The sequence below is a fragment of the Prenolepis imparis genome, unplaced genomic scaffold (genome assembly GCF_030444845.1).
Source record: "Prenolepis imparis isolate NDT839.2.m4 unplaced genomic scaffold, iyPreImpa1.0 SCAF_1, whole genome shotgun sequence".
Classification (NCBI taxonomy): domain Eukaryota; kingdom Metazoa; phylum Arthropoda; class Insecta; order Hymenoptera; family Formicidae; genus Prenolepis; species Prenolepis imparis.
Window position 1 is genome coordinate 3466627 of NW_028141159.1, and position 14928 is coordinate 3481554.

At 31.3% G+C, this 14928-nt stretch overlaps 3 protein-coding genes and 1 pseudogene across 5 annotated transcripts; 1 reads left to right on the forward strand and 3 right to left on the reverse strand.

Moving 5' to 3' along the window:
• Positions 1 to 201: 201 nt before the first annotated feature.
• On the reverse strand, positions 202 to 2574 carry LOC145942513 (endocuticle structural glycoprotein SgAbd-1-like; annotated as a pseudogene). The gene is made up of 2 exons (XR_014426367.1): positions 2437 to 2574; positions 202 to 2016 (listed from the first exon to the last, which is right to left on the reverse strand). The product of XR_014426367.1 is annotated as an endocuticle structural glycoprotein SgAbd-1-like (transcript).
• A 24-nt stretch (positions 2575 to 2598) lies between these two features.
• Positions 2599 to 4724, reverse strand: LOC145942522 (endocuticle structural glycoprotein SgAbd-3-like). Of its 2 annotated transcripts, none has more exons than XM_083049341.1 (3): positions 4646 to 4724; positions 3388 to 3825; positions 2599 to 2736 (listed from the first exon to the last, which is right to left on the reverse strand). In XM_083049341.1, the coding sequence occupies exons 1-2, from the start codon at positions 4655 to 4657 to the stop codon at positions 3427 to 3429; spliced, it is 411 nt and encodes a 136-aa protein (XP_082905467.1). In that variant the 5' UTR covers positions 4658 to 4724; the 3' UTR covers positions 2599 to 2736; positions 3388 to 3426. The 2 variants fall into 2 exon arrangements, with proteins under 2 accessions (XP_082905467.1, XP_082905475.1); XM_083049349.1 differs by having other exon boundaries at positions 2607 to 2724.
• A 497-nt stretch (positions 4725 to 5221) lies between these two features.
• On the reverse strand, positions 5222 to 6666 carry LOC145942534 (endocuticle structural glycoprotein SgAbd-3-like). The gene is made up of 2 exons (XM_083049363.1): positions 6601 to 6666; positions 5222 to 5886 (listed from the first exon to the last, which is right to left on the reverse strand). Exons 1-2 carry the CDS (start codon positions 6619 to 6621, stop codon positions 5443 to 5445), a joined length of 465 nt encoding a protein of 154 aa, XP_082905489.1. The 5' UTR covers positions 6622 to 6666; the 3' UTR covers positions 5222 to 5442.
• A 3643-nt stretch (positions 6667 to 10309) lies between these two features.
• On the forward strand, positions 10310 to 13880 carry Cpr17 (cuticular protein 17). The gene is made up of 2 exons (XM_083049373.1): positions 10310 to 10545; positions 13331 to 13880. Exons 1-2 carry the CDS (start codon positions 10534 to 10536, stop codon positions 13775 to 13777), a joined length of 459 nt encoding a protein of 152 aa, XP_082905499.1. The 5' UTR covers positions 10310 to 10533; the 3' UTR covers positions 13778 to 13880.
• Positions 13881 to 14928: the final 1048 nt, after the last annotated feature.

Here is a 14928-nt window from a genome sequence, read left to right on the forward strand (position 1 = left end):
TATTTTGTATAAAATTTTATAAAAAAATTTTTTTTTAATTAGTTATTATTAAGTTAAATTTTTTAAACTAACGCTTTTTCACGCTTATTAATTGATATTCGTTTATACTCATTTGTTCCATTTGAATTCGGCCTAAGATATCGAGTGTATATATGAAGAGATATTCCATTAATTCTTGCATATAAATAATAACAATTAATATTTCAAGAGATTGAGACTTTATTTCACATTACAATTGAGACTGCGGAAACATGCGATATCTGAGGTTTTGCACTTGAGAATGATATCATATCACTATACTAATACAATCAACCAATTTTTAATGTAAGTGATTGACAGTTTCGTACTTTTCCTTCTCTACAAGGTCGTTTTTAAATCCATTTTAAAATAATTATCTATCCACAGTTAAACGTTATCACATTTTGTTTATCTTTTTGGATCTCATAGAAAGTATAGGATAAAAGAAATTTATGAATCTTATAGATAGCATAGAATGTAATGTAAAAGCGAGATAATTTTTGTATCTCTAGGATTTCTTAATGCCAATTAAACAACATAATCAGTGATTATTTGTTTCATTGAATAACAAACTTTATTCACTATTAATTTAGAATAATATATGTAATTAATGAGATCAAACCCTCCAATATTTTATTAATCATTAATCATCATTACGCAAAAAATTATTGGACACATTTTCGCAAATAAATCAAGCATATCTTTTAAAAAATTTTCAAAAGTTTCTATATAAACCAAAGATATACATTTTATTAAGGAGAAGATTTTTAGAATTTTATTAAGGAAATTTTTTAAAAACGGTCTGAAAATTATCAATTAAATCACTCTATGAAAGAATGTTGCTTAAATTAATTTAAATTAAATTAATTTAATTTAAATTTTCATAAACAAATTATTTTGAAATCTTTGTAAATCCAATCTTTAGATATAAATTTATGATATAATGCAGATTCGTAATATATATTTGTACAATTTCTTTTGTAATTTATTACTTCATAAACATATTGCAATCATATTCATATTGCAATAACAATTTCTTTATAAAATAATCACAAAATCACAAAAGAAGTTTTCAAAAAAGAAAAAACAGCGTTCATGCATGAAGAAATTTGTGTATCGCTAACTTTCTGCAACATTATAGCGCTTTCACGCTTTATTACATCATTAACACTCTTCTTATTAAAAGTATCATAAGCAGCCGTTCATTATAAAAATAATTAAATAATTAAAAAATAGATATAATTTGTCATCACCCCCCCCCCCTGGATAAATATCAATTCAACAATGTATGTATGTTTAAATCAATAATATTTAAATCAAATATATTATCCAGATTTTCTTCTTACAAGAGATGTCGTATAAAAAAATAAAAATTTATATGAATGCAGTATAAATACAAAAATAGTCACAAGGAGAGAACCAAATCTTGAGATTGCGCGATTGATTTCGAGTATTGAATGCCTCATCATATCACGATATCTTAATCGCGATCGAATGCAAATTATCTTGATCTTTTATTTTTTCCAGGCTAGTCACTGATTAATATTCATCTTTCCAGTTCAGTTTTCTTATTGCTCGTTCTCTTCGGGATGTTCAGCGATGTACTGAAGAATTTTCTTAATTAGTGGTCCTATAGGTAAGTGAGCTCCTTCCGGCTGTAATCCGTTCTCTTTGGTTACATACGAGACCTGAAAGGTATTACCTTTCGTATCAGTATTGCTGTAACTACTTTGTGCCTCCAAGGTCTCCTGCTTGATGTTCATATGATTGAGGTGACCGTTCTCTTGAGCTTGAATGCCCAAAATCAGTGTTGTTGTAACTGTGGTTGTAAAACTTGTTGTTTGGTTGATGTAACGGTTCTGAAGTAGTAATATTGTTAGTGGTCTCATATACCGGCCCGGAAAAACCAACTACTTTATTGATATTTATAGTTTTGTCAGGTAATCTTTCCGTTTTTGCTATCAGTACTGCTTCCATTAAAATGAACAAAGAGATAACCTGGAAAGATAAAGAATTATTTAGATTACATGATATATGAATCTTATATTGTATATTTAAATTGTACTATACGTAGAATAAGAAAAAAGATTTGTGAATATTCTTGTAATGACAAAATCAATTATAGGTATATACATATATAAATTTATCGAAATATTTAAATTATATAGTTTTATATGAATAGCAAATATTATATAGAGATAGTAGCTTAACGTAACAATTTAATTTTTTTATACCTCAATATTATTAATTACAAATTTAAACCAAATAAAACTTTTTATGATTGTTTGACCGAAAGAAATCGATTGTGGTGATTAAAAGCAATTGATTTAGAAAAATACAATATTAGATTTCTGACCGCATATACAAGTAGGTTCTGACAATGCATTACGTAACTTTTTAATCAAAATTTGAACTCACCAATAGATTCATGATGAGAATAGATATATTATTTTCTTACTATTTCGAAGTTGTTGCTTTGAAATCTCTCACTACACTGGATAAATATCTCATACAGGCTTTATATATCCAAGGATTCCGGAATATTCTTAAATACATTAGACTCTCCTATTTCCTTATTTTCTATCATTTTTTTCATTGCAATAAATCATGTTTGTTGATGATACGTGTGCATGCATGAGCTGAATGCTCATGCATGCACACGTATATAAAAGCTGCATCTCCGACATCCTTGGCAAGATTTTAAACCTGAGATCAAATCTATATGCGTAGAATCAGAAAGTCGACTAAGTTTGAATTTAATAAAGAAATATAAATACACCTATTTAGGATCCGACAGATTAAAATTATAAATCTCATTATTTGGAAAAGAAAGAAAAAATAACATGTATCCACATTTCATAATTACAATCAAAAATTGCAACAATTGCAAAATAAATGTGTAAAAAAATTAATGATAAATATATAGTTTGAAGAAAGAAAAAAGAATTTAAGGAGATAAAAGATGGAATAATAAGATTAAAATATAAAACGCAGTTATTTTATGTGAGAAGCATATATAATAACTAGATATAACTACTGTTAGATGATGTTATATGTGATAACCACTTATTTACATGCAGTAATTGTTTGAGAAGAATTTTTTGGAAAGAAATTATTGAATATTATCAAATATTGATACGTTTATTTTGCAAGCTTTACAGTGTGCCTTTACTGATTATATAAAATTAATTATATTGTGTACAAATATTAAATAAATTTATTGATAATATTATATAAATATAAAAATAATCTTGACGTGAATAGTTCAGTCCTCAAATTGACAATGTCTGTGAGACTCAAATATCTGTCAATCTCTAAAGCGACCGCAATCGAATCCTTTAGATTTTTCCCGATCTTATCAAAGCTTACTTGCGATTTTACTCCTATTTCTGTCACTTCCGAATAATTTTATTCTCCATTTTTCTCGGGATGTTCGGCGATGTACTGAAGGGCCTTAATTAGTGATGGTGGTACTGTGGGCAAGTGAGCACCCTTCGGCTGAAATCCATTCTCATCGGCTATATATGAAACGTCGAAGATATTGCCCTCGTTGTCACTATAGCTGTAGCTGCCTCGCACTTTTAGAGCCTCCTGATCAGCGACATTATAAAGACGACCGGCTTCCTGTGCCTGGATGCCGGTATCAGTGTTATACTTGTAGCTGTAAAGATGAGAATGGATAGAAGGAGGAGGAGAAGCAGGAGTAGTTAGGATCTTAAGTCTATTAGTGGTTGGTGTAGTATAGGTGGATGCTCTTATTGCCGCTAATATCACCGTCGTTTTTAACAGAATACACAAAGTTATTGTCTGAAAAACAAACAATCATATAGTTCTTTAAATCTTATAGTTCATAAAATTGATTTATTATATTATTAAATTTTGTTTTTTTTTGGAATATGAAAATATTCCTAAATATTCTTATACAATATTGATTAACAACCTATAGGGACACCAAACTATTTTTGTAGTAACTAAAATATCTCTGTAGTGTAAATTTAATGTGTCTAAATTAAATTATAATGTGTACAATCATGAAGAATAATTTAATATAAGTATAATATATATTTTCGTCTTACGGTATATAATCTGATAAAACGCATTATAATATTGTTTTTTACATTATACAATTATACGTACAATTAATTATATTTCCATATAATTAATGTGTAATTATGATTTGTTAAATTACAAAATATTGGATTAATAATCTATATATGTATAATTAATGATTAGAGATTCAAGTAGCTTCAGATTTCCAGAAGAATTTCTTAAAGTAAAACAGACAATAGATATGATTCAATTATGAAAACGTATGACTTATTTATGCATTTTATAACATTGTTCTAAGCACTTGTATACACATACAATTTATTTATTAGTTAATTAAAATGTTTAAATATATAATGTATCAATTAGATAATTTGGCGTAACTATTTAATTTTTGCAATTTAATAATATCGATTAATTTTAAATTAAAAACAATCTTCACTGATTGTCTGACTGAGAGAAATTGATCATATCGATTCACAAAAATATGCGATTTGCAAAAATTCTTAACTGCATGTACAGATATCTTACCATTGCGTCACATAATATCTCTTACACAAATTCACAAAAACTCACTCACCAATAAATTCATGTTCGAAACGGTATATAACTAGCTGCTCAAAAGTTTCTCACCGCACTGACTTTAACACCTTGTGCAAACTATTTATATCTGAAGATTCCAGCACTTTTAAAAATATCTTAGACTCTTCATTTTCCTTGTCATGATCATCATTAAAATAATTATGCAGATATGTTTGCAAATACGCATGCACACACTTATATAAAACCTGATTCTTGACTTTTAAACCTGAAATCAAATTTATGTGCGTAAAATCACAGAAAGTTGATTAAATTTGAATTTAATAAAGAAATGTATATTCACCTATTAAAATCCGCGAGAAGCTAAAATTATAAATCCCATTATTGGGAAAAGAAAGAATAAGTAACATGCGTCCACATTTGATAATTACAATCGAAAATTGCAGCAATTGCACAATAAAAATATATGTGTAAAAAAACCATTCATTTACATGCGGTAATTGTTTAAGAAGAATTTTTTGAAAAGAAGTTATTGAATATTATCAAATATTGACACATTTATTTTGCAAGATTTACAGTGTGCTTTTACTGGTGGTATAAAATTAATTATATTATATGCAAATATTATATAAATTTATTGATATAATGTTATACAAATATAAAAATAATCTTGATGTGAATTGCCCAGTCCTCAAATTGACAATATATATGGGGATTAAAAATCTGTCAATCTTCAAAGCGACCGCGACCGAATCTATTAGATATTTCCGGATATATCTTCTTATCGAAGCTTGCCTGCGATTTATCGATTTTACTCATATTTCTATCAGAATATCCTTATTCTGCATTCTTCTCGGGATGTTCAGCGATATATTGAAGAGCCTTTTTAATTAGTGGTGGTACTGTGGGCAAGTGAGCACCCTCTGGCTGAAATCCGTTCTCATTGGCTATATATGAGACCTCGAAGGTATTGCCCTCGTTGTCAGTGTAGCTATAGCTGCCTTGCGCTTCCAGGGTCTCCTGATCAGTTCCTACATTATTCAAGTAACCGTCTTCCTGCGCCTGGATGCCAGTATCAGTGTTATACTTGTAGCTGTAAAGAGACTTGCTTGGCTTTGCGTAACGTAATGTAGTGGGATAACGATATGGTATTGACGTAGTAGTACTTGTAGAGATTGGGTATGCGTACTTCTGTGTATTAATGGTTGACGAAGTAGTGGATGATGATCTCTCTCCCGCTAATGTCATCGTCGTTTTTATCAAAACGCATAAAGTGATTGTCTGAAAAACAAGGAATCGTACAGTTCTTTAAATCATAAATTTGATTTAAATTTTGTTTTAGAATATGAAAAAATTTCTAGCTCTTATACTGATTGATTAACTGCCTAACTAAGATTGATTAACAACCTATAAGGACACCAAACTATCTTTGTTGTGATTGAAATATCTCTATATAAATTAATATGTCCAAATTAAATTATAATGCGTACACAGTAATGAAGAGTAATTTATTATCGATAATATATCCATCTTATGGTACTTAATCTGATAAATTATGTTCCCATACAATTAATATGTAATTATCATTTGTTAAATCATAATAAAATATTAATTCTCATCTGTATATGTATAATAATTAACGAGCAGAAATTCAACTAATTTCATATTTCCAGAAAAATTTTTCAAGAAAAATGTATAACTTAGACAATATATATAAAACTTATTTATGCATTTTGTAACATATGTATATATACAATTTATTTTGTATATAAGCATGTGTGTACATATATTATTTGTAAGTTAATTAAAATGTTTAAATTATACAACTATTAAATTGAAAACAATCTTCACTATGACTGTCTGATTGAAAGAAATTGCTTGTGTCGATTCACAAAAATATTCGACAAACTCAAATTCTTGACTGTATGTACACAGATCTCCTGCCACTGCGTCACATAATATCTCTTACACAAATTTACAAAAAAAAAAACTCACTTCGATCACCAATAAATTCATGTTGTAAAATGGTATGTTACTAGCTGATAGCTACTAAAGTTTCTTACTGCACTGACTTTAATACATTGTGCAAGCTTCTTATATCTGACATCTCTAAAGATTCCAGTACTTTTTAAAATATCTTAGGCTCTTCATTCTCCTTGTCGTTACTTCATTACAATAAATTATTTATAGATAAAGCAAACGCACACATGTATAAAACCTGATCTCCTTGGCAACATTTTAAACCTAAGATTAATCTTATGCAAAATCTTATGTAAAATCACAAAAAGTCGACTAAATTTGAATGTAGTGAAAAAATGTGAATTCACCCATTTAGAGTTCAACAGGACAAGATAAATCATTAGAATTATTAGAATCATCAAACAAATTCTTTTATTGGGAAAAGTTGCAGCAATTACCAAACGAATTTAAAGACATATATATCAAATGTCGTGTGCAATATATGTTTGATTGCAATTACGTATTTTGAGAATTGCTGTAAAAACAGATTATACAATTCACTTATCGCAAGTAAAATTATAAATATATAAAAACATGATCAGATATAATTAATATGAAGAACATATTTATAGTGTTAATACAATCAGTTCTCTAAAGTACTACTAATTGAAAAAAGAATAACAATAATAGTATTTATTACGACTAGTGTGATAATCGCGTACGTACGTATAATGCAAAATCTAGTGTTTTTAATAAGAGATTTTAAAATTAAGATCACATCTGTGTATGTGTAAAATATCAGAAATTGGCTAAATTTGAATTTAATAAGGAAAATTGAATTCACTCATTTAAAATCTGACAAAATATAATGGAATTTCCATATATATTATGTATAATAATGTGATTATGTATAGTAATTATTTTGTTTTATTTGGAATAAAAGTTCTACAGAATGCTATACAAACAATTCTTTCGAACAGTTCTTTTAAATACGATTAATTAAAAATATTATTTTATAGAAAGATATCCTTTCATAAAATTTTATTTCATAATCATTCGAGAGAGAGTAATTGCAGACTGGTCTTGTCTTGAATGTAGGCAACAAGTGAAATGCTATCGTTCGCCTGTCGAGCAGCAACTGTATTTACTGCGATGATTAAAGTTTCTGCAGGAGATAAACATAGATTTATTTTATCTTCTAATCGCACCTTCATTTCCGCAAGCAGGAAATTATTTTATTCTAATCTCTATTTTATTTTCTATTTTTTATTTTATTCTAGTTTTTTATAGTCTTCATAATTAAAAAGTGCGATAGCAAAAAGACGTTTCTAAACACACCTAGAGTTGTAAAGATTATTTAGATTAAAACAAATTTCCTTTGATTAATTTTTTTAACTAAAGTATCTTCCAACACGATATTCAAAAAAGTTATAAAATATATATTACAATAAAAAAAGTTACAATATAGTTTCTATTGACAAGAGGAAATGAAAAATAAAATAAAACTTTCAACGTTAGCCTAAATAAAAGCCTACTTTTGATTTCTAATTATCATAAATTTTTCTATGCAATAACTTTATAAGATAAAAATTGTGATTTATTTATAATAACTATATGTTATCTTACCAACAAAGTTTAAAAAAATAAATAAGATTGTATACAAATAATCCTCATTATAGGAAAAATCTAAACTCTTCAAAAGCTTACAAGCTACATTAGTTACATATGTGTAAAAAAAAACAAAAAATTAAGCGATATGTTGGATAACTCAACTATATTCATAAGTATTCGGAAGGCTCACATTCTGTTTAAAACGATAGGGAAGATTCCGTTTCCTTTCACATTTCTTTGTCTCTCTTTTTCGCGATAAATATTGATTATCTTGTAATACTTTCTCATTTACGTGCATTTACGCGAGTATGCACATAATATGGCGGTAAGATCACTAGGCCAAGGACCAACCTGGCAGCGATTATGCTCACAATTCCCACGGAAGACTGGGTAACTGGTGCTCAAGACACGCTGGTGTCATTATCCTCCGTTAAGTAACAGGCAAGTAACAGGTAACAATCGAACGTAATCTTTTCCTCTCTATTGCGAAGAGGGAAATATATCCGCGCAATTACGAGCTGTGTAATTATAATTTGAGCAATCCTCGCTGTTTAAATGTGCATCAAGTTCGTCAATTCGGATAAGGGAATCTCTGCCATAATATACACGTATTAGAAATTAGACGATGGCGTAAACAACGACACGAGGATGGGTTCACGATGGTCAGGGTCATATTAGAACTAATCGTTACTCAATTTCTTTCCATACTAATCGAGGGAGATATTTAGATTTTTAGGATCGCAGCACCTGCGAGATTCCTACGAGATACCCGCACCTTTCACAGTGAAACATTGCACACGTTCATTTACATTTGATATTAAAACCTACATAGATGTTTATATAGCTTCTTGTTAAATAATTCTAATCATTATCTTCTTCGCGCGAATGCATCCGCGTCGAATAATCGTAGAATAAAAATCTCTATTCCAAAATCTGTGATTATTCATTTAAAAATTTATATAATAATAAAGATCGCCTCGACATTTAGTTTTCGTAAAGCAACGGAATGCTCTCTTACATCATTTAACGTGAAAATAACTTTGTGTTTCTCCGAGTTTCTCACATTTTTCTGAAACTTCATATCGCACAAGAATATATCGCGTGACAACATTTCTCCAGTCTCTTCGTAGAAGATTTCTTCACAGAATCTTATAGAATATGTGGTACAAAACTATGCAAGTTTGTATTTCGTAAATACTTACTTCGACTACGGCTACAACTAGACACTGCAACTAACTACTTTGAATCAAACAAGATCGTAAAACATTAATGAAATCGCTGTCCACTAAATTATGCTAATTTGTACACGCAAAATCACTAATGCATTAACACACGAATTTTCGCGTATTACACAGAGTATATAAATGTGTATGCATATATATGTCATGATAAGGTGCATAAATTTATTGTTAAGGCATTAATGATCAAGCAGGCACAATTCGTCATCGGTTTTCAGCTGTCAAAGCATGTCTCTCAGTTAAAGGTATAATTATATTTATTATATGTATTTTATTATTAAATCTCGACTCTCACTGTACCAATTAAAATCTCTAATATTGATCATCGAAACATTGCGAGAGAGAAGCGAGGTCGCTTCTCACCTGAATACACGAGAAAACTGGATCGTTCCCTCGAAGAGGCGATCAGAGTCATCTTTGTCTCTTCATCGATGCATCTTTAAAGATCAAAACATCGATCTCGGAGCCCGCTGCGGCGATCGAAAAAGAGAAGTCGCCGTATCCCCGGGAGCCTTCGCAGGTTGCGCAAGGGAACCGTCGTTTGCTTCATGTCTCGTCTCGTCTCGTTACGTAAGCGCGAAAACTGCACAGGCCGCACGGCCGACATCGACCTCGTCTCGCTCTTCGATTCTCGAAGGAGGAAAATCCTGGTGTCGAGCGCGAATGTATGCGACGCGGCGTCAAAGGTGCGAGTGGTCCCCGGAGGCAGCTGGAGAACGCAGGTGAAGGAAGAAGACCGCGAAGGTGTCGCGAAGGTGTCGCGAGCGGGGGTGACGACGCTCGGGAGACGGTGTGCTCCCGATTCTAAAGCTCTCAGGGGCAGCGCGGCCACGCCGAAATAAACTTTCCCGGGTTATGTAAAGACCGGCGCCTCCGCTTCGTGGACTCCGGCGATATAAAGGTCGGCTCTGCCCCCAACGATCCAAGAGTTTCTCGCGAACTCCACGCCGGCGATCATCGAGAGAGGTGACGCTGCCAGTTTGTTTGTCTTCACCTGTATTTTCGTCAACATTATTTACTCGGTTTAAAAAGCGTCTGTACTTCGCTCAAGGCGCTTCGCTTTCTCGGGCCACGTGCATCGTAATCGTACATAAAACGCGCGAGTCTCTCGTCCGACAACATGCGTACTCTGGTAAGTGCGCTCTTCTTTACATTTTAAATCTTACACCAGCTAATGGTAGAATTTTTTTTATAGCAATTAATCTCTGAATTACTGAGTTTGTTCGATTCACAAGGGGTGCAATATGTTAAATAAATGATACAATTAATTATGCAGAAATAATTAATAAGTTACATAGACAGAGTAAAAGTGTAAGAGAGAATCAAAGAATCAATAATATTTTTCCTTTATGATGACGAATATGAAAATGTTCGCAAAAAATCCCACTGTGGCACAGTTTGTGATTCATATGAATAATTCAAATGATGAGATGTAAAATTACATTAAAAGTTGTTTCCTATAATCTTGTATTCTTGGGTATTAAAAAATTTATATGTTTTATGTAAAAAAGATTTAATAAAAAGTGTTTTGTCAACTACATATATAAGGATAACTTTCATGTAATATATATATATAAACATAAGTTGTAATTTTATGAGGAAGACTGTTCTGTGGAAGAAGCTTTTACGTGTAGACGCAGATAAAGTATGATGTGCCATTGTACTCTTGTAACTTTACGAGCTTCATGTATCTGGGACAGAAGAAAATACACATAAATTACAGATATAATATATATATATTTTTTTATTATAATATATATGTATAAATTTTATTATATCTTATATATATTTCATATATAAATATAAAATAGATTAACTGCTTTTATACTATTACACCTATTTATTAGAGTGTGCAATTTTAAATTGATGTTATCAACTAATATATAAATTTTATTATTTAAAAATTATTTATTAATGCCATCTATTTCTTTATTTTATTACGATTTTACGCGGTTATGATAAATCATCCTGATAAAAATGTCGATAAAACTCGGGCATAAATTTCCTTGCAAAAATTTCTGAAAAATAGAACGTATTCAATTTCCACATATATCTTCATATTAGTCATACATTAAATTTCCATAACAATAAACAATCCAATCATTGATTTCTCAAAATTACGAAATTGAAATTGGTCACGTGTACATATTCATAAACGATTGTGCATGATTTAACGTTACATTTATGGTAAAGCTATTCGTCATCGCATGAAAGTCACGCAGCACAAAACGACCATTACAATATTACATAATCTATTAAATTACATAACTTTATTAAATTATAAAGCTCACATAACGGCAACATTGTCGCGCTCTTTGCATACAGGATAGCCATGGTCCACTATATAGTGAACAAGCTCTAAATTATTAATTTACATACGTATATTTTTTCTAAACGTCTGCTTTATCTCGCATAAAAAAATACAAGCTGATCCCGACCAATCCAAAACATCTGCTCGATATCTAACATTATTATATTTGATTCAACGGTGTTATCATGGAAAATACATTTCAAAGCAGCGGATGAAATATGTAGATTGCCAAACGATATAATATTAAAATGTAAATTAAGGGAGATTCAAGTGTTAAAAGTTTTGAAAAAATAAAGGGTTCTCGAAAAAGAGAGTACAATACTTTATCTCTATATAAAAAGCTGAAAGGAGAAATTATTTCAATTTACTTTTTAATTTTTACTTAAATTTAAATTATAATTATATTAATATAACGTTCCTTAAGACTTATCTCTCTCTCTCTCTCTCTGTTTCTTCCATCAAAAAGAATAACAATACGTTTATTTACGTCGAATGTGATTGGTCAGGTGTTGCACGGTGAACGGTGACAACAAGCGCACCTGTTAAACAGGCACAAAACGAATCGGTCTTGGATGTTAATTGGAGACTATGGTTATAGGAAAAAGTCACGTTCGAAGCGATTGTAACGTAATACGGTGCCATTAGCGTGCGATGCCCTCTCGTTTCTCTTAATACCGATCGCAATGAACATACCGTGACCTACCTATCTACCAACACATTTATCTTGTGCTGACCTTTCGCGGGGAAAGGTATCTCCGGCGTCACTTTATGGGACAGACATGACGAGGATTACAAAGCGCGTAGTCAGTTCTTCACGTTTCGGTGCTATATCGATGCCGTTAAACATCCTTCTCGAGAGATAGAAACACTTGCAATCAGACAACTTCAACCTTTCGATGGATTACTCCTGGCCAGACACCATCGTCTTGATTACCACATGCCAAATCTGTCCATTAAGATATTCACGCGATAATGCGGGTTATATTTTTAGTATTTTAATAGTCTGCAAAGTCTATGAAAGTAAATTTAGTGCGATCGTAAATGTTTGTTATGCGAAGTCAATGTATTTAGTCGATAAAGCGAGAGTCCGTTACGAGAAGGACGCCCGGTGTCATCGCCCAGTCATGTCCCATTAAATTCCAGAAACGACATTATAGCCATTAGGATGATGTAATTAACTCGATATTTATGCTGAATTATTAATCGGCCCATATATTATGCAAACGTCGCGCACGTTCTCGCGAATAAATCAAGCATAGTTTTGAGATTAGATTTCAATATAAAACACGAATATATATAAATTTTATTCTACTTTAAAAGATCTATATCGCCTTTAAAATAAATAAAAAATAAAAATAAAAATTATCGATCAAATCGACGTGACATTTGAACATATTAATCCATAAATAATCGTTTTTGAAATCCCTGCAAGTCCTTCGATATAAATTTTAATAAACGACAGATACATAAATATACATACTAGTATAGATGGATGTTGTGTGTAAGAATTTTAAGATTTGCAATAATGTGTACTTGCTTTTAACAAAAAAAAATAGGTACAATGACAAATGAAAAAGAAAAGATAACTTTATCTTTACATTTTCAGTTGTTAGTAGCCCTACTCGGATTGGTCCACGGTCAATTCTCCCCCGAGCCGGAAAGGGTCTTGAGCTATTCGCGCGATCTCGGCGATACCCGCGGACACTATTCCTTCGCCTACGAAACGGCGGGCGGAATCGTCCAACAAGAGACTGGCAGTCGCAAGTACGCCGGCACCGAAGACGAGGCACAGCTGATCCAGGGCTCGGTGCAGTACAACGCGCCGGATGGAACCCCTATCTCCATAAGCTGGACCGCCGATGAGTTCGGCGCCCAGGTCGCCGGCTCCCATCTTCCCACCCCGCCACCAATTCCACCAGCAATCCAACGTGCCCTGGAGTGGATCGCCAAGCAGCCCACAACTCCGAAACCGATCGAGAAGGACAATCCGACGCAGAACGCGGTGCCTCGCGACAATCGCCCGCAGAGATTATTCTCGAATAAACGAAACTAAATATACGCCCCCTCGAATTAAATCCGCCCATGCAACATCCCATATATTTACCGCATCGTATGTGACACTCAATAAATTCGTATTTTTATACAAATTCCCCCGAGACTACTGTTTCAATGATTGGGATGGACTTTGAGTGCAGAGTACGTTGCTTTCTATGATAAATAGAGTATCCAATGACTTTTTTTTACAGATAAACAAGAACATTCTCTCGTTCTTCTTTCATATATTATGTACTTCATCGAAGTAGTTTGCGCATAATCTTACAATCAAATGAAAATCGCGCAACACTTTATAAAAATAGAGAAAGAAGAGTTCTCTTTTATCCAAGATAATCTTCGTCTATTGTCACTTTTTCGTTATTGTCATTTTAAACTGAAATGAATACTCGATTAGATGTGACATTCGAATGTATATGCAAGCAATAGCATAAATAAGTAAGTATATACGCTAAGATTTTTTAAATTTATATAAATACGATTTTAATTTTTTTTTCTATATATTTCTTAACAAAGTAATGATCTCTTTTTGAAGGTTTAAACAAATTTGATCTACTATTATATAAATGCGACTGTCTTTAAGAACATATTGATATTTAACGCAATGAAATCTCTATTCATACAATTTTTCACAATTTTTTCACACGTGCATTATAAATTATTCATGTAATTTTTTCTCTTCTTATTATAATCACTTATACACTTGAATAATGATAGAATGTATGTCTTACAAATTAAATTATTGCTGTCCCAGTTGTGGAATTGTGTAACTAAAAATTTTATTTCGATATATCTCGAAAAATTTTAAAAGGCACACTTATTATTCGAAATCGAGACATTAATTATGGTTACTATTTATTCGACGATTCATTCATACGCGAAATGCAATTATTGCGGTATCTTTATAAAGTAATGGATCATAAAAATTCTCGAAAAAGAAAACGACGTTCATGCACGAAGAAATTTACATTAAACTTTCCGCAATTTTATTGGCGCTCTGACGCTTTATTGCATTATTAACGCTCCTCTCATTAAATATTTGCTAGAATCTGTTGACGTAATAATTAAAAGATCAAATACTATTACCTGTTCATCATTCTTGATAAATATCGATTTAATAAGAGATTATATTGTTAATATTTATTTACAGAA

What these genes read in the sequence shown, in the direction of transcription:
- LOC145942534 (XM_083049363.1), bottom strand. Translation starts at nt 6,621, where the DNA reads ATGAATTTATTGGTGATCGAA. An exon ending in TGAATTTATTGGTGATCGAA is followed by an intron (nt 5,887 to 6,600) that starts GTGAGTTTTTTT and finishes CTTGTTTTTCAG; the next exon opens with ACAATCACTTTATGCGTTTT.